The sequence below is a fragment of the Thalassophryne amazonica genome, chromosome 1 (assembly GCF_902500255.1).
Source record: "Thalassophryne amazonica chromosome 1, fThaAma1.1, whole genome shotgun sequence".
NCBI classification, from domain to species: domain Eukaryota; kingdom Metazoa; phylum Chordata; class Actinopteri; order Batrachoidiformes; family Batrachoididae; genus Thalassophryne; species Thalassophryne amazonica.
This window is the reverse complement of record NC_047103.1, coordinates 151,159,443-151,178,752: the sequence shown is the minus strand read 5'-3', so window position 1 is coordinate 151,178,752 and position 19,310 is coordinate 151,159,443. Positions and strand designations below refer to the sequence as shown.

The window sequence follows — 19,310 nt, the reverse complement described above, 5'->3', positions numbered from 1 at the left end:
CATCTGACTGAAATTTTTTCCTGGCAAAAATCAATGCCAGCAATTCACTAAAATGTGCTGTAGTGGGGGCACACACTCTTTTTCCTCAATAAATACAATCAACACATTATACAATATACAAATCTATTCTAAATAGCCACTCAGGAGAGAGGGAGGAAAAGCATAAAAAGAATGCAAACCTGAACATAAAGATACATAAAGGGGTGGTGGGGCGGGGGTGTAGTCTTGATTCTGGGGGGTCTGGGGGTGTTCCCCCATAACATTTTTAAAAGAACAAGTCAAATTTTGTGTATTCTGGTGAATTTTAATGGGTACGAAGCCCTCTGAAACAAAGAAACTCACTTCAGACTGTCAAGTAAAAACAGTATTGATTATGGGGGGTCTGGGGGTGCTCCCCCAGAAAATCTTTCCACAAGCAAGTCAGATTTTCTGTATTCTGGTGAATTTTAATGTGTATGAAGCCCTCTGAAACAAAGAGAACTCACTTCAAACTGTCAAGTAAAACACATTCTAAATAAGTAGGAGCACAATTAACAGAGAAAGAACGTCAAAGGAACAAAACTGAGGTAATAAGTGAAAGAAAGGAAGGAATGTGAAAAGGAAGGGTAATTCTTTGTCTTCTATAGTATTTTGATTGGTTCTAAGCCGGTAAATGCGCCAAAAGGGCTGTGTTGCTTGCTGTACAGTCAATAAAATACAAAATTAGGGCCTAAAGCAACTGACAACGCTGTTCTGCTGTGCACAAAGTAACACTGTCACCTGTTTTGAAAATGCATGCACTGAGAAAGTCGAAACTGGCTTATTCACATTTAATCTGTAAAATGCTCTCACTCGTAAAACAAACGTAGCGTACCGCAAGTTCGTCAAAGCCATTTAAAGACATCCATCGTGACTCACCTTTCTGTGGATTAAAGTCGCGAACCAGGACTCTTGGTGTGATCAAGAAACGAGGCTCGCCCGCCGTGTCCCATCGGAGTTTTTATTCTTTCCTCATTAACATGGCTTTTCAGAGGGCCAGCCAACTCTCAGAATTGAACTGGATCATTAATATCTGCCACTTTGCCAGTTCAATTTCAATTTTTTCAATTTATTTTCATTTATATAGCGCCAAATCACAACAGAGTTGCCTCAAAGCACTTCACACAGGTAAGGTCTAACATTACTAACCCCCAGAGCAACAGTGGTAAGGAAAAACTCCTCTGAGGAAGAAACCTCAGGCAGACCAGACTCAAAAGGGTGATCCTCTGCTTAGGCCATGCTACAGACATAAATTACAGAACAATTCACGGACGAATATACAAGAAATGCTGTTGGCACACAGGACAGGAAAGTCGCCAACACAAATACAACTCCCATCTCTGGATGGAGCTGCACCTTAAACAGAGAAAAAAAAAGAATCAGGCATCAGAAAGACAAAAAATACTGTATAATTTGCCAGCATTAAACAACAAGGAAAACAGAGAAATACTAAAGTGATCGCCGGCCAGTTCATCAACTGAAGTTAAAAATAATGTCCTCCGTTATGTGAGACGTGACTTGTTCCTTCAAATGCTGCCACTGTTACCGGTGCCAAGTCGGCTCACTGGCAAGCTGAAGTTACGGCCCATGTAAAAAAGGAAAGAAAAAAAATATATATATCCTTCATGTGTGGTTTTTGTGGAACTTCGCTGATTAAGCGCTTTTCTTCCAAGTGACTGGTTCTCTGCTGCTGCCACCGTCCGTTACCGGCTGGGTGCTGGTCCTCGGGGCTGCAGGTCCGACTGATAAATATCAACAAAAATAAAACAATAATTTGCATTACCAGTGTGCGCAGATGTGACTTTCTGATGTTTGTGAGCAGCTCCTCAGCAGAAGACGAAACATTCAGGGGAGACGGATGAGTCTGTGTCCTCCAAGATGGAAACACCAGCACAGCAGGAAGGACCACCCTGTAGTCTGCAGCCCTGCACGGAGCGCGCACGCACGCACACACACAAAACACTGAAATGTGCTGCTCAAACAATTCGAAAGTCCATAAATTAGGCAGCAAATGAAGTCATACTTTTGAGATTTTACAGGAAAAGGTAGTTGACACTTTGGCTGTTGTACCCAAATTCGCTCAGATATAATCCCATGCTGCCTTCAAGAAATACAGTTTTTCAAGGAGAAATGATATTTAAAGATGTTTTTAAGAGCTACTGAGATGGCTGATGCACATTTCTTCTCTCAGCTACATAATGTCTCTTAAAGGAAACACTTAAATGAGGACTTATCTGTGAAACAGGACTGATGTGGGTGAATTTAGAAGTTTACCATTTCTCTGCCAGCCCGTCAGTCAGTAACCCACTCAGCATTTCACCTCGCAGTGACTTTGCTGCTTCAGTAAACACCGGTACACCTACGAGGACACGTTACAACACTGTATCATTTCATCATCAGCAGACACGCCGGCATAGATGTGAGATCCTGCAAGGTGGACCAATCGAGGAATTTTACAACAGGTTTATATTGTGCGCCTTTTCAAAAAGCTATCATTTGGTTACCAGGTGTGTTAAGAACAGATATTAAAGTCTGGCACCAAAACAGCTCAGACACTGAAGCAATGCATCCTAAAAATGTTGTCCCTCTTCAAGTCTCTAAGACATGACCCATTTCTGTGCCTGTCTGTTAAACCGCTGGTTGCCACACCCCCCTCTCTAAATCTAAGGTAAGCAGAAGCAATTCTTTGGCTGCACCAACGAACTTCACCCCAACTGTGCTTGACCAATGATAGTGGGCGTGGTTTCACAGAGTAAGCGGATAGGATTAAAACCAAGTTTCTTCAAAATGAAGCGAACGCAGAAGTGCCATAACCTGAAGTTCCGTGAATGGCCACTTGAGGCTGACCAAGCTGACAGCAGAAATGAACATGTGTACACTCTGGAACAAAAAGAGGTTTTGGTCTCTATAGCTAGCTTGCCCCTACATATAATTTTTGTAAATATTTTAATACAAATATCTGAGGAAAAAATTTGGCTTTTCAGTGCAGCCAGCTGTCCTAACAGACCACCTAAAAAGCCTGTGCACCAGTATTTTCAGTGAGGAAACATTTTTTAATTCCTATGTTAGCACTAATTTGTAGCTATTGACACATTGGTAAAGTCAGCTTCGCTGACAGTGTCAGGGTTACTGAGGCTATAGGTAAGTCATAATTTTTAATACCTGCACTCAAGATACCCATTATTAAGCCACCACCCAGTCTGCAAAAATATATTACTTATCACTCAAAGCCAAGATAACTAGCTTGTTAGCTTTAGCTGGCTTGGTAATTTGACATCAGTGGGCAGGTCTGGGCTTCATTTGAAACCACCCAGTTCCCCTCCCTCACACCACCTACAGTAGTGTTCAGAATTATAGTAGTGCTATGTGACTAAAAAGATTAATCCAGGTTTGAGTATATTTCTTATTGTTACATGGAAACAAGGTACCAGTAGATTCAGTAGATTCTCACAATCCAACAAGACCAAGCATTCATGATATGCACACTCTTAAGGCTATGAAATTGGGCTATTAGTGAAGAAAAAAGTAGAAAAGAGGGTGTTCACATAATAGTAGCATCTGCTGTTGACGCTACTAAACTCAAAGCCATTATGTTCAAACTGCTTTTTTAGCAATCCTGGGAATCACTAAACTAGTATTTAGTTGTATAACCACAGTTTTTCATGATTTCTTCACATCTGTGAGGTATTAATTTTGTTGGTTTGGAACCCAAGAGTTTGCTTGTTTACTATGTGCTTGGGGTCATTGTCTTGTTCAAGGCACCCATTTCAAGGGCATGTCCTCTTCAGCATAAGGCAACATGACCTCTTCAAGTATTTTGACATATCCAAACTGATCCATGATACCTGGTATGCGATATATAGGCCCAACACCATAGTAGGAGAAACATGCCCATATCAATGATGCTTGCACCACCATGCTTCACTGTCGTCACTGTGGACTTGAATTCACAGTATGGGGGTCATCTCACAAACTGGTCTGCGGCCCTTGGACCCAAAAAGAACAATTTTACTCTCATCAGTCCACAAAATATTCCTCCATTTCTCTTTAGGCCAGTTGATGTGTTCTTTGGCAAATTGTAACCTCTTCTGCACATGTCTTTTATTTAACAGAGGGACTTTGCAGGGGATTCTTGCAAATAAATTAGCTTCACCACAGGCGGTCTTCTAACTGTCACAGCACTTACAGGTAACTCCAGACTGTCTTTGATCATCCTGGAGCTGATCAAAGGGTGAACCTTTGCCATTCTGGTTATTCTTCTATCCATTTTGATGGTTGTTTTCCGTTTTCTTGCACGCGGTCTGTTTTTTTTTTTGTCCATTTTAAAGCACTGATCATTGTAGATGAACAGCCTATAATTTTTGCAGCTGTGTATAAGTTTTCCCCTCTCCAATCAACTTTTTAATCAAAACTACGCTGTTCTTTGAACAATGTCTTGAACGTGCCATTTTCGTCAGGCTTTCAAAGAGAAAAGCATGTTCTTTTTTTACTTTTTATTTTAAAGACGTTTTATGGCATACATAAACAACAAACGTGGGCAGGCACAGGAGTACAAACAAAAGAAGATACTTTTACAGTTCTTCAACATTGTCAGTGTCCCATGGATTGTACAAAACAGTCCCATCTTTTCCAGTACTTTTCTTTGTGTTGTGTAGGTGGAGGCGGACATGTTATAAGTTCCATTGTTCTTATGTGTGTCACAATTTGTATTAGGAGAGACACTGAAGGAATGTCTTTTTTGAGCCAACACTTTGCCGCAACAAGAATAATCCTTAGTAGGTACAAGTCCATTTGACCTAATCCTTTTGGAGAGACACAGAGGAACAAAGAGCAAAATGACAGGTCCAAATGAATACCCAGTACTGAGTGAATCATACTTATTACCTCCTTCCAAAAACGAACGATGGCAGGGCATGACCAAAATATATGAACTTGATCTGCTTAGACAGATCCAGATTCCCTCCAGCAAGAGAACTGAATTCCCATGACTTTTGATTTCCTAATAGGAGTAATAAAAAAAAACAAACTAAACTTTTCCAGCAGAAGTCTCTCCAGATAGGCGAGTTTGTTGTACAATTTTGAGACTTCCATCCCTCCAACCAGAGTTCTTCTAGTATTTCAACTTTCAAATCTTTATCCCATTGTTTTTTCACATGAAGATACATTTCGTTATTAGTTGAATTCAGAATCTTATAAATTCTTCCTACAATTTTTTTGTTATTACACCCTTTGTAGATATCAACAAAGACCTGAACTAGGTTGGAGGGATTTCCAGATGAGACACAATGTAGTTCCTTAACAAAATAATGGCGTAATTGGAGATATCTGAAAAAATCATGTTTACCAAGACCAAATCTGAGTGAAAGATTCTGGAAACTGTCCATCTGGCCTCTAGAAATGATACTGCTAAGGACTATTAAACCTAACTGAGACCATTGTTTAAATCTAAAATCATGAACTGCTGGTGCAAAGTGTGGGTCACACAGTGGCCATCCCAGGATTTTAACTTGTCTTTGGAGATGAAACATCTTTACAACTTGCAGCCATATTTTAATAGATGAACACAAGCAAAAATTTCCTAGCTGTATAGTTGTTTTAGCACAATGTGCACAGCCTAGTACTGACTGTAATGGCACTTCAGTCAGGGAAAGCTCCAAACCCTTCCACCTCGCCACATAGGACTCATCACACCAGAGGACAAGCAGCCTCGACTGGGCTGCGATATAATAATGCCTAAGACAAGGTAAAGCCAAATCTCAGCTGTCCCTTGGTAATTGGAGAATAGTGTATTTTATTTGTGGCTTCTTTGAATTCCACACAAACCTAGATATACATTTGTCCCATTCTCTGAATTGGCTCTGAGGGATTTCCACATGTAACGCATTAAATAGGTACAAAAATTTAGGTAAGATTACCATTTTAATCGATCTAATTCTTTCTCCAATATCTAGTGAGAGCAAGGCCCATCTGTCTAGGTCCTTATTGATTTTCTTTGTAATATTTTTGTAGTTAAGTATGAAAAGGGAAGGGAGGTCCTTTGGTATGGTTACCCCCAAGTACTGAATATATGATAGGTTCCAGTTGAAATCATATTTTTTAACTAGTTCTTGAGTAGGATTATAATTGAACAAAAGAGCTTGGGTTTTATTCACATTAAGAGAGTATCCTGAAAGAGATCCGAACATTTTAAGGACATTCATAAGCAGAGGTATGCTATTTCCTGGGTTTAAGAGTGTTACTAGTACATCATCAGCGTACAAGCAAATTTTATATTCTGTACCTTTAATATTTACACCTTTCAATTCTTTTTCCTGTCTTATCATCTGGGCTAAGGGTTCAATAAACAAATTGAATAGAAATGGACTTAAAGGGCACCCTTGACGGCAGCCTCTTTGGAGTTTTATTGGACTTGATAGGCCACCATTTACTTTTATCATTGCTGTTGGGGATGTGTATAAGGCTTTAATAACCTGAGTAAATTTTTCAGAAAAACAAAAACGACCCATAGTTTGATACAGGAATTGCCAACTGACCGAATCAAAAGCCTTCTCGGCATCTAAGCTGAGGACAGCACTGGAGAAAAGCATGTTCAACAGGTGCTGGCTTCATCCTTAAATAGGGGACACCCGATTCACACCTGTTTGTTCCACAAAATTGATGAACTCACTGACTGTATGCCACACTACTATAATTGTGAACACCCCCTTTTCTACTTTTTTTTTACTAATAGCCCAATTTCATAGCTTTATGAGTGTGCATATCATGAATGCTTGGTCTTGTTGGATTTGTGAGAATCTACTGAATCTACTGGTACCTTGTTCCCATGTAACAATAAGAAATATACTCAAAACCTGGATGAATCTTTTAGTCACATAGCACTACTATTATTCTGAACATACTATATTTACCCATCCATGGTTTGGCCAGGAGTTAAGCAGCGTCAGACCCTGCCAAGATGGCGGTATCTCGGTCCACTCCATTTGAACTACACACTCCCTCTGGGAGATGTTGCTGAGGGTTTGGAAAGTACATTTAGAATCAATCAGAGGTGGAACGAAGTCACTGTCAAGTCATCAATCTGCAAGTCCCAAGTCAGGTCTCAAGGCAGCTTGCAAACAATTGGTGGTCATTATGACTTGAGACTTGCTGATTCATGATGTGAGAGTGACTTGATGGTGACTTACTCCCACCTCTGAAATCAATGATTAAAATGAGCTGTTTCTAAATTAACTTTGCTTGAGTCAGAAGAGTTTATACCTGTACAAACATAGAATTGTGAAATTTTGATGATGTATAACATGAAACTCCAACCAAATCTAAACATCCGCTGACACTTGATGCACACTCTTGCATGCATATCGTTGTGACGATCCCACCCGCTGTGTTCTTTGTTCCACTGGCTGCCACTCGCTGAGCACTGGACGATGAGTATATAAAATAATAATTTTGTAGTGGATTAATTATTTCTCTGCAAATTGGCTGCTGAAAACAGCTCTAATTGCTTCCTGAATCACAGAGGAGCGCTCAGCTGGAGCCGTTCGTTTAGTGTCATCTAGTGGTAAGGTTACAGAACGAGCTGGAGCTGAAAGCATTTGGAGCCATCTAAAAAGGTAATTATTTGTCATGTTTACACTGTCATGGCTTGGTAAAACAGTTGCATGTTCTTTCCTTCTTGTGTGCAGCTGCAAAAGTATGAATGTGATAGATTTAACATCTGGTTATAATCGTTCAGACGAGCTGCGCTCTGATACAATCCGCTGACGCAACCACTCGCTCTGTTTACATCTTCTTTATTCCACTTGACAAGCTGCATGTAGTGTTGGTGAGCAGATCGCACCACACTGCATGACATTTATGGGTGAAAATTTTTTTGAACATTTCAAAATTCTCTTTGGGCAATTGCACGCGCCTACGACCCTCTCATATTCAGTCTGCACCCATTAAAGATGAACATACTCTCCTGCACGACACAGGTCGACTTTGATTCACTTTGTCACTTTGCAAACCTACACACTGTGAATATTAATGTGGCATCAGTATTTGTGTCTGGCCACTAGTTTTCCTGCAAAACAAATACCACATTCGGACAGTTGCATTACTTTTAATTTTCCTGTTAGTAAAGCCTGGGTCCCACCGAATAATGAAGGATGAAGAAGGAGCCACGCAGCATGTTTTCTTTGCTACGAGAGGGTTTCTTCAACTATCGTGGGAGTTTCATGGCTCTGAGTGGCTCTTAGAGGCATTATCTTCAGTTAACGAGGCTCCTCTCTGAGCGTGGCGCTAATTTCAAGAAGTTCAAAATTTAGCAACAACAGCGTGGCGCAGTTTGTGTACGAGTTACTGCGATGGCTTAGAGGCATTTGCGTGGTGCTTACGAGTCTGCTAAAAGCCCATTATCCGTGCTCCTGGCAGCTTCGCAGGACCTGAGAGGCTATTTTTGGAGCGGCTCTCCTCTTGTGCACACAATTCCACCTGCTCTGTGCGCTGGACTCTATATAAAATAATTATTTTGTAGCGGATTAATCATTTTCTGTCAAACCTCGGATGCTGAAAACACCTCTAAGCACTTCTGGAATCACAGAGGACCGTTTCATCTGGACACTTTTTTTCCTCTCTTCCCTGCTCCATGTGGAATATATTTTGAACAGCTTAAGGTAACTATTTTTAATGTTTTTTATAGCTTGATAAAACAGTTCCGAGCTGTAAAAGTATGTCTGTATGTTGATGTCTGTTGTATGTAAAAGTATGTTGATTTAATATCTTGTTAATGGATCACATGAGCTCTGTTGTGTGTACGCACTGAGGCAGGACCTGAGAGGCTATTTTTGGAGCGGCTCTCCTCTTGCGCACACAATTCCACCTGCTCTGTGCGCTGGACTCTATATAAAATAATTATTTTGTAGCGGATTAATCATTTTCTGTCAAACCTTGGATGCTGAAAACACCTCTAATCACTTCTGGAATTAATGGATCACATGAGCTCCGCTGCGTGTGCGCACTGACTCATCACGCTTCAAACGAGCATTCAGGCACCACGCCAGCTCACAAAAGAGTGATTTTTCAGTCAATATTGGACGAACACAGTTAAAATTTAGGTGACTGCGTGAAAGTGGATGTGTGTTTAAAGCCATGGAAGATAATAATTCCAGTGGAGCAGCTAAGAGCAGAAGCTGTGCGGCAACACAGAAGGAGAGCGCGCAAAAGACCGATTCTGAAAACATAATACAAAGTTAAAAGTTGTATCATGGGACTTGTAAGCTGCGGAAGAAATAATATATATATGTATATATATATTTTTGAAAATGATCCATAGGTGTATATAATAAAGCGGCCACCTCATTCTGTATGCAGAACGGTACCGCGCGCAAAAGAGCTCTTTTGCAGAAATAAACGGACGAACACAAAGTTAAAAGTGGAATCACGTTGTAAAAATAACCGTTTAAAGCCAGTGAAAATATAAAGCCAGCCACGGATGGAAAGAGCACAGAGGCGGCTCTCCATGAAAGGACAACAGCAGCGTGCACGCAAAAGAGCAATTTTGCAGAAATAAACAGACAAACAAAGTTTTGCGTGTTTAAAGCCGCAGAAGAAAAGCCAGAGAGGCGCAGAGCCAGCAAGGAGCACAGAGGCGGCTCTCCAGGAACCCGTGGTTTGGGTCTAGCTGGTTTGGTGCATTACAGGTGGACAGCAGCCTGGCGCACAGCGCACAACTGCGGAACTGTGCTGGAGTGTCTATTTTTGGACTGCGTTTAAAAAAAGGGACATCTTTAAATGCTGCTGTGAATCTGTGAATTGAAATCCCACACTTTAAAGGGACCAGGTGTGGGAGGGCTGGAGGTTTGGACCAAACTCATGCCTAAACGTGCATCAACATGGCGTTATCATGGCGCTATCATGACACTACGTGGCTTAGTGTGGCTGATGCGAGCCATTCGAGGCTCTAATGACAGGTCGGTCGTGCCTCACTAGAGGCTGCTACGTGGCACATGCAGGGTACAGAGAGGCACACAGAGGCACCTTCATAGCGAATAGGTGATAGATGAAAACGTGGGTCATTCTTCGAATAATCGTGACACACCCATGCGTGGCTCCTTCTTCATCCTTCATTATTCGGTGGGACCCAGGCTTAATAATATTAATTTATGTTGAACGGATACTCAAAGAAACCTGCAATAAAATCCTACTTTTGGTCAATGTCATAAAAATTAACACAAAACAATAACAACAGCAGCAATACATAATGTTTCCAAAGATGGTGGAATGTTTTACAGTGTAAAGTACTGGCTGTAGGCTTAACTCCAAGTAAGAAGAAGAAGAAAATAAATTTAGATGAAGAAAAGGGAAAGTCGATTAAGGGCAGAAAAAGGATCATGGATGCAATTTTTAGAAACTGATGTACAGTTCTTGTTTTTTAATGTATATTCAGATCCATCTTAACGTGAATAAAGATTTGGGTTCGTGCATTTTGATTTTAGCTCATACCTGTGTGTGTGTGTGTTTTAAACAGCCCAAGCACTCTGTTAGGTTTGCAACGTGCCAGCTCAGGGAAAGAAGTGTCTTCAAGGAATGATGTCACGTCTTTTTGAGTGATCAGCAGCGCAGGCGAAGCCAGACGACTCCTGTTTAAAGCACAAAAACCCTCACTGTCATTCCACACAGGCAGCATGTTTATTACAACACAGTGATGCCCCTTAAGATGATATGACATCACTGCTGCAGGGAAATAAACACTGGAACCACAAGTGGACTTTTACTTTTAAACGGACAACCTACCGAGTAATAAAATAATTGTCATTACTCAGAGTTCAACAACATGGCAGTAAAATTTATACCGTCTGGCATGCAGGAGACGACGACTGTACAGAGGTTTAATAAAGACAATTAAATGAGCGCACAGATCCCTGGGACAGATTCAGTTCAGGAAAAACAACTACAGTACTGTGGATCCTTGCCTTGTAACCAGTTCCTCACCTTAATATCACAGTACTCTGATCAGTGTGATGCTTTTGAGACACATGCATGCCAGACATGTAGATTCTTAATAAGATGTCCCCTCTTTATTTCTCAAATAATTATTTCAACAATATATCGATATTTCCTGTAGCTCAAAAATTAAAAGAACCCTTCAGCAGGATTGTAGACCCCGACCTGATCCAGATCAGACTCAGCCTGTGACACCACACTGTGTAAAAATTCTTGTCAGTGTGATAAGATCAGAGATACTGCAGAACCCAATATGCGGAAAGTAACCCTGTTTTAAGATTCTTAAAGCTACAATGTGTAGGATATAGTGTCATCTAGTGGTAAGGTTACAGACTGCATTATGTGGTCACCGGCTATGACTGTTTCCCTTCACGTTGGTGACGGGGATTCATGCTGCCTCGCTTTCAATTGAATGGATGGATGGATGGATGAGATTTATTGTCATTACAAGTGCAGCAACAACAAGATTACGACCACACTCAAATTGCCACAGACAAGATACAGCAATTAATTCACAATTATTACTTGTTTACCATAATAATGGCACACATCAGAATTAAGACAACACATATGCATTTGACATTGTTTATGTGCACTAAACTTGAAACAGTCCATTTTCTGAATTGAGGCGATGTGAGTGTGTGGTAGCTGCAGCAACAGGAGTCGCGCCACCGCCAGCTTGGGGGGAACGGGGACCTGCCGCAGCTAAAACTGCACAGCCCCCGGAGGGGAAAAGGAGTGGCCGGGATGGGGTGTGTGATGGGGCAGGAGGGGAGGTAGGGGGGAGGTGGAGCATGCTTCAGTCTTTGTCCATGTGCGAGTCAGTTTCTGTCCTCGTGTACTGGAGTTAGAGAGATAAGGGGGCAGCCAATGTTCCCCAAAACAATGGGGCATTTTATCTTCAGAGGCTGATAAGCCTGCAGTGTTTGTGGCTGAGCAGTGAAAAACACTTTTACAGTCTCACATGAACAAACCAGATCCCAAATTATGAATATTCCCCGGTCTCTGAAATCTTCATCTTCATCTGCAAGGTGCGCATCGTATCTGCTCCGAGATGCCATCCAATATGCATCTGAGTTCAAGTGTTAATGCAGTCTGAGAATGCATCGCCTTGCCCAACTCATTAATCATGACGGACAAGTGAGGGGTCGTGGTTTTGGCAGCAGCCTTCTTGCCAATTTTCCAGTAGGTCAGGGCAGCACATAAGCCAATAAGTACCAGCCCTCCTACTATGAAACCAAATATGAATAAATCCTCGACGTCCTCCACAGAGAATGGCGCAAAGCATGCGACTCGCCATGTCTCCCAGGCGTTGAGAACATAGCCCGCAGGGTAGGTTCCATCTGGGCACGCAGGGTCCCTCGGCCCTGATCTTCTTGTAGAAAAAATGGGGTCAATAGCATTCAGAGACCAGCTGATCAATTCCATGCTTAATCCAATATAGTTTGAAGAATTCGCAGCCTGGTGAAGTAGGGACTTTGAAGGTTGGAGCAGAGATAGAGGAGAGAGGAGGAGATGCGACCACCCTCGCCGAAGTCCCAAACACTTTGATAAAAAGTGCCAATTGCACACTTTGACAATTCATAAACAATATGTATGATCTTTTATTTCACAAAAATGAGGGTTCTCAAACTTGTTAGCCTGTAGACAGCAACCAGTAGACAGACACTCTCCAAGGGAACAACCACTGATTCCTCATCTGTTTACTTCAGTTTTGTGACTGCGCTGCAATATATGAAAGGTAGAATGAGTGAGTCCCTTTTGGGCGGCTGTATCAACGTGGCAGCTTCCATGTAGATATGAAGGGCTCATTCTAAGTTCACGAAAAATACTGAATGGACATATGGATAATAATGACATATTCCATTTGTGCTAATAAACACCCCTAAATCCTACACAATATAGCTTTAAATAAATCATATAATACGTAGTCTATTAGATAAGAAACCGACATTTTTTTTTTAACTATATGGATTTGAATGACGTGCGATTACACTAATCATGCTTGAACCCTCGTGCGCATGCGTGAGTTTTTTCATGCGTGTCGGTGACGTCATTTCCCTGTGGGCAGGCCTTGAGTGAGATGTGGTTCAGCCCTCTCGGCTGAATTCCTTTGTTTCACATGCTGCTCGAGACGGCGCACGTTGCTTTATCAAAATTTTTTCTGGACCTGTGAGGAATATCCGAGTGGACACTATTCGAGAAATTTAGCTGGTTTTCGGTGAAAAGTTTAAGGGCTGATGAGAGATTATGGGGTGTTTCTGTCGCTGTAAGGACTTCCCACGGAGCGGGACGTCGCACAGCGCTTCCAGGCGCTGTCGTCGGCCTGTTTCGACCTGAAAACATCCCAATTTAAGGCTTAATTCACCCAGGACGTCGTGAGAGAAGAGAAGATTCAGAAGCGGCCGGCATGAGGACTTTATGCGGACATTCCACTGTTTAAGGACATTTTGTAATGAAAGACGTGCGCGCAAATTCGCCGAGTCGTTTCCGTGACGACTCAGCGAATCTGTGTGCGCCACGACAGGAAAAACACCTCCGTGTTGAAAACCATTTGTAAAATTCAGGCGGCTTTTGATGGCTTTCAACAAGTGAGTAACTGAGAAATTGTTTAACAGCTTGGGCATGTTCCAACTTGCCCGTTAAGGTTTCCAACGGAGGTGTTTTTCCTGTCGCGACCCCCCGCGGTCGGGTCCGGCCCGACATGCGACTCTGCCCGCACGTTCTTTCATTACAAAATGTCCGTTAACAATGGAATGTCCGAATAAACTCCTCATGCCGACTTCTTCTGAAAGTTCTCTGTTCTCTGACGACTTACTGGGTCAACACAGCCTGAAATGTGGAAGTTTTCAACTTGAAACGGCGAGACGCTGCCGCCTCGAAGCGCAGATCGCCGTCAGGCGCCGTGGGCCGTCCTTAAAGCGACAATACCAGACCAAAATCTCTCATCAGCCGTTAAAATTTTTACTGAAAACCAGTTGAATTTATCGAATGGTGTCCACTCAGTTGTGCCTTACAGTTTTTGAAAAAATTTTTATCAAACAAAGCAGCAGTCTCTGAGCCATTCCTAAACAATGAAAAAACGACGAGAGGGTGGGCCACTCCTCACTCAAAGACTGCCCACAGGCGAATGACGTAACCGACAGGCGTGAAAAAACTCTCGCATGCCCACGAGGGTTCAAGCATGTCTGATGTAATCACACGTGATTCAAATCCATATAGTTTTAGAAAAAAATAATGAGGTTGGATACTTTTCTAACAGACCTCGTAAATAATCAATCTTCTGAGGCTGGATCCGTTTGATCTTTGAAAAATGACGAAACCTTGCAACATCCTAGATTGTGTTAAATTTTCAATGCATTCGGAGGCAAGTCACTGAAAACAGAGTTCAAAATTAAATGTTGTTCATTCGGCTGCTCTCGGTTTTTTGTTCGGGGTCGCCACAGCGGATACAGCCAGATCCGCATTGGTAATTGGCACAAGTTGGATGCCCTTCCTGACGCAACTCTAGTTTTACTCGGAGAAACACACGCAGCCACTGGTGTTCCAAAGAGGTCTCCCATCCAAGTACTAACCCGAGCCTGCTCTGCTTAGCTTCTGAGATCTGACGGGATCAGGCTGACACAGAGCAGACCGGCTTAGAGTTCAAAATTAAATCAATCAATCAATCAATTTTTTTTTTATATAGCGCCAAATCACAACAAACAGTTGCCCCAAGGCGCTTTATATTGTAAGGCAAGGCCATACAATAATTATGTAAAACCCCAACGGTCAAAACGACCCCCTGTGAGCAAGCACTTGGCTACAGTGGGAAGGAAAAACTCCCTTTTAACAGGAAGAAACCTCCAGCAGAACCAGGCTCAGGGAGGGGCAGTCTTCTGCTGGGACTGGTTGGGGCTGAGGGAGAGAACCAGGAAAAACACATGCTGTGGAGGGGAGCAGAGATCGATCACTAATGATTAAATGCAGAGTGGTGCATACAGAGCAAAAAGAGAAAGAAACAGTGCATCATGGGAACCCCCCAGCAGTCTACTTCTATAGCAGCATAACTAAGGGATGGTTCAGGGTCACCTGATCCAGCCCTAACTATAAGCTTTAGCAAAAAGGAAAGTTTTAAGCCTAATCTTAAAAGTAGAGAGGGTGTCTGTCTCCCTGATCTGAATTGGGAGCTGGTTCCACAGGAGAGGAGCCTGAAAGCTGAAGGCTCTGCCTCCCATTCTACTCTTACAAATCCTAGGAACTACAAGTAAGCCTGCAGTCTGAGAGCGAAGCGCTCTATTGGTGTGATATCGTACTACGAGGTCCCTAAGATAAGATGGGACCTGATTATTCAAAACCTTATAAGTAAGAAGAAGAATTTTAAATTCTATTCTAGAATTAACAGGAAGCCAATGAAGAGAGGCCAATATGGGTGAGATATGCTCTCTCCTTCTATTCCCCGTTAGTACTCTAGCTGCAGCATTTTGAATTAACTGAAGGCTTTTTAGGGAACTTTTAGGACAACCTGATAATAATGAATTACAATAGTCCAGCCTAGAGGAAATAAATGCATGAATTAGTTTTTCAGCATCACTCTGAGACAAGACCTTTCTAATTTTAGAGATATTGCGTAAATGGAAAAAAGCAGTCCTACATATTTGTTTAATATGCGCTTTGAATGACATATCCTGATCAAAAATGACTCCAAGATTTCTCACAGTATTACTAGAGCTCAGGGTAATGCCATCCAGAGTAAGGATCTGGTTAGACACCATGTTTCTAAGATTTGTGGGGCCAAGTACAATAACTTCAGTTTTATCTGAGTTTAAAAGCAGGAAATTAGAGGTCATCCATGTCTTTATGTCTGTAAGACAATCCTGCAGTTTAGCTAATTGGTGTGTGTCCTCTGGCTTCATGGATAGATAAAGCTGGGTATCATCTGCGTAACAATGAAAATTTAAGCAATACCGTCTAATAATACTGCCTAAGGGAAGCATGTATAAAGTGAATAAAACTGGTCCTAGCACAGAACCTTGTGGAACTCCATAATTAACTTTAGTCTGTGAAGAAGATTCCCCATTTACATGAACAAATTGTAATCTATTAGACAAATATGATTCAAACCACCGCAGCGCAGTGCCTTTAATACCTATGGCATGCTCTAATCTCTGTAATAAAATTTTATGGTCAACAGTATCAAAAGCAGAACAAGCACAGAGATGAGTCCACTGTCCGAGGCCATAAGAAGATCATTTGTAACCTTCACTAATGCTGTTTCTGTACTATGATGAATTCTAAAACCTGACTGAAACTCTTCAAATAGACCATTCCTCTGCAGATGATCAGTTAGCTGTTTTACAACTACCCTTTCAAGAATTTTTTGAGAGAAAAGGAAGGTTGGAGAGTGGCCTATAATTAGCTAAGATAGCTGGGTCCAAGTGATGGCTTTTTAAGTAATGGTTTAATTACTGCCACCTTAAAAGCCTGTGGTACATAGCCAACTAACAAGATAGATTGAATCATATTTAAGATCGAAGCATTAAATAATGGTAGGGCTTCCTTGAGCAACCTGGTAGGAATGGGGTCTAATAGACATGTTGATGGTTTGGATGAAGTAACTACATGACAAATAACTCAGAACAACTCGGAGAGAAAGAGTCTAACCAAATACCGGCATCACTGAAAGTCAGCCAAAGATAACGATACGTCTTTGGGATGGTTATGAGTAATTTTTTCTCTAATAGTTAAATTTTGTTAGCAAAGAAAGTCATGAAGTCATTACTAGTTAAGTTAATGGAATACTCAGCTCAATAGAGCTCTGACTCTTTGTCAGCCTGGCTACAGTGCTGAAAAGAAACCTGGGGTTGTTCTTATTTTCTTCAATTAGTGATGGTAGAAAGATGTCCTAGCTTTACGGAGGGCTTTTTTTATAGAGCAACAGACTCTTTTCCAGGCTAAGTTGAAGATCTTCTAAATTAGTGAGACGCCATTTCCTCTCCAACTTACGGGTTATCTGCTTTAAGCTACGAGTTTGTGAGTATACCACGGAGTCAGACACTTCTGATTTAAAGCTCTCTTTTTCAGAGGAGCTACAGCATCCAAAGTTGTCTCAATGAGGATGTTAAAACTATTGACGAGATACTCTATCTCACTTACAGAGTTTAGGTAGCTACTCTGCACTGTGTTGGTATATGGCATTAGAGAACATAAAGAAGGAATCATATCCTTAAACCTAGTTACAGCGCTTTCTGAAAGACTTCTAGTGTAATGAAACTTATTCCCACTGCTGGGTAGTCCATCAGAGTAAATGTTATAAAGAAATGATCAATCAGAAGGGAGTTTTCAGGGAATACTGTTAAGTCTTCTATTTCCATACCATAAGTCAGAACAAGATCTAAGATATGATTAAAGTGGTGGGTGGGCTCATGTACATTTTGAGCAAAGCCAATAGAGTCTAATAATAAATTAAATGCAGTGTTGAGGATGTCATTCTCAGCATCTGTGTGGATGTTAAAATCGCCCACTATAATTATCTTATCTGAGCTAAGCACTAAGTCAGACAAAGGTCTGAAAATCACAGAGAAACTCACAGTAACGACCAGGTGGACGATAGATAATAACAAATAAAACTGGTTTTTGGGACTTCCAATTTGGATGGACAAGACTAAGAGTCAAGCTTTCAAATGAATTAAATGTCTGTCTGGGTTTTTGATTAATTAATAAGCTGGAATGGAAGATTGCTGCTAATCCTCCGCCTCGGCCCGTGCTACGAGCATTCTGACAGTTAGTGTGACTCGGGGGTGTTGAGTCACACTAAATTAAAATAATAATTCCAATGGTTAACAATCCTTTAAAAAAAAAAAAAAAAAAAACCTACAATTGGTGTTTGGAGGTAGATTTGGTTGACTGATGAAATCATGTAAAATTTTGAAACAATGAGGAGCACACACCACGGCTACGTTGACATCAACAGCTGAAATGACCCGAATTTGATCACTCTGCCTGCATGTGACACACATCTCATCTTTTCATGCAGCGCAAACGCGCCAAAAGGTTTTTCCAAGCTAGGTTTGTGTCAGCTGCATATGTGGACTGAGATTGGACTGTAAAGTGATCTTTGGAGTTAGACCTCAACAGCCAGCTCTGTTCCTTTCTCAGTGGTGTGATCACATCTTATGTCATTTTTCCCATTCATGATTTTGGCTAACTGCAAATACAATCCTAGATGATACAAGTATATATGATAGAGAAGCTTGAATCTTCGACTGAATCTTCAGTCGAAGATTCAAGCTTCAAGCTGGACAACTGAGAGCCTACACAGAAGTATATATGATAGCGGTTTCTTAGAAATCACTGCATGTGAAATGCTCTGCAAAACAGACAGGCCAGTTCAGCTGGTAATGTAAACACAGCCACATCCGACCCTTGAGGTGGAGTGCAGGTACTGCTACACCTTACAAACACAAACACTACTTGGGAAGGTTTGTGGGACTATACTTCTAGATGTTTTTTGAAATAGAAACCAGTAGAGTGTGTGGTTACGTGACATTCTTCAGGATGAAAGCAAGAGTACAAATACTGTTCTATTTCATTCCCCCTGACCGCCAGAGGGCGGTGCTTTAGCACCTGGATAACTACATGTGCGCAGCACAGAGGTCGAGAATATATACCAACAAAGTCACGCCATTGAATGTGACCTGGGTGACGTCACTGGTTGTCTTTATATACCAGATGCACCCAGCGCTCGCTTCTTTTCTACATTCTCGCATACTTAGAGGTTGAGAACGCATTTAGCTGCGATTGCCGCTCTCGCTTGTAGTCTCGCAACCCACCTTCGGTTGGAGCTACGTGCACTGTACACGTCCTCCAGAGGCTGCGAGACACGGCTTCATCGTTTTTTGTATTCTTTGACTGACGCCTGTCGTGAGTACACCTTCCTAAACACCAGGTGCGTGCCTTTGCCGCTGCCCTGCTGGGTATTTCCTCTGTGCACATTAGCTGTGTTGTTTCGATGAAAGCTGGCTATTTGTTTAGTTGTGTCACTAACCCCGTTAACTACGTGGTAGTGTGTGTATCAGTACCAGTATAGTGTACTGTGTTGGGCTTGCTGTGAGTGTTTTCCACTCCTTGAAGTACTTCGTCGCACTGCCGCCATTTGCTAAGTTTAACAGCTCCGCTAGCAGCTAGTGTTGTCGTCGTTGCTCTAAGTAACTTAGCACTTGGGCTGTGAGTTTTTCGGCTGTGTGCATGTTGTTATTACTGTGGCTGAGTGTTTCACGCTCCGGGCCTTCTATTAGCTTTTACACTGTAAGTGTTTCACGCTTCGTGCC

At 41.8% G+C, this 19,310-nt stretch overlaps 1 protein-coding gene across 1 annotated transcript in view; it reads right to left on the bottom strand.

Annotated features, from left to right (window-relative positions):
- Positions 1 to 19,310, bottom strand: part of txndc16 (thioredoxin domain containing 16) — an 89,687-nt gene that overhangs the window by 40,713 nt on the left and 29,664 nt on the right. The window contains exons 15-17 of the mRNA XM_034176214.1: positions 10,501 to 10,637; positions 2,293 to 2,377; positions 1,802 to 1,943 (exon numbers count right to left, since the gene is read on the bottom strand). Of these exons, the coding sequence (XP_034032105.1) occupies positions 1,802 to 1,943; positions 2,293 to 2,377; positions 10,501 to 10,637 (364 nt within the window). The remainder of the gene's footprint in view (positions 1 to 1,801; positions 1,944 to 2,292; positions 2,378 to 10,500; positions 10,638 to 19,310) is intronic.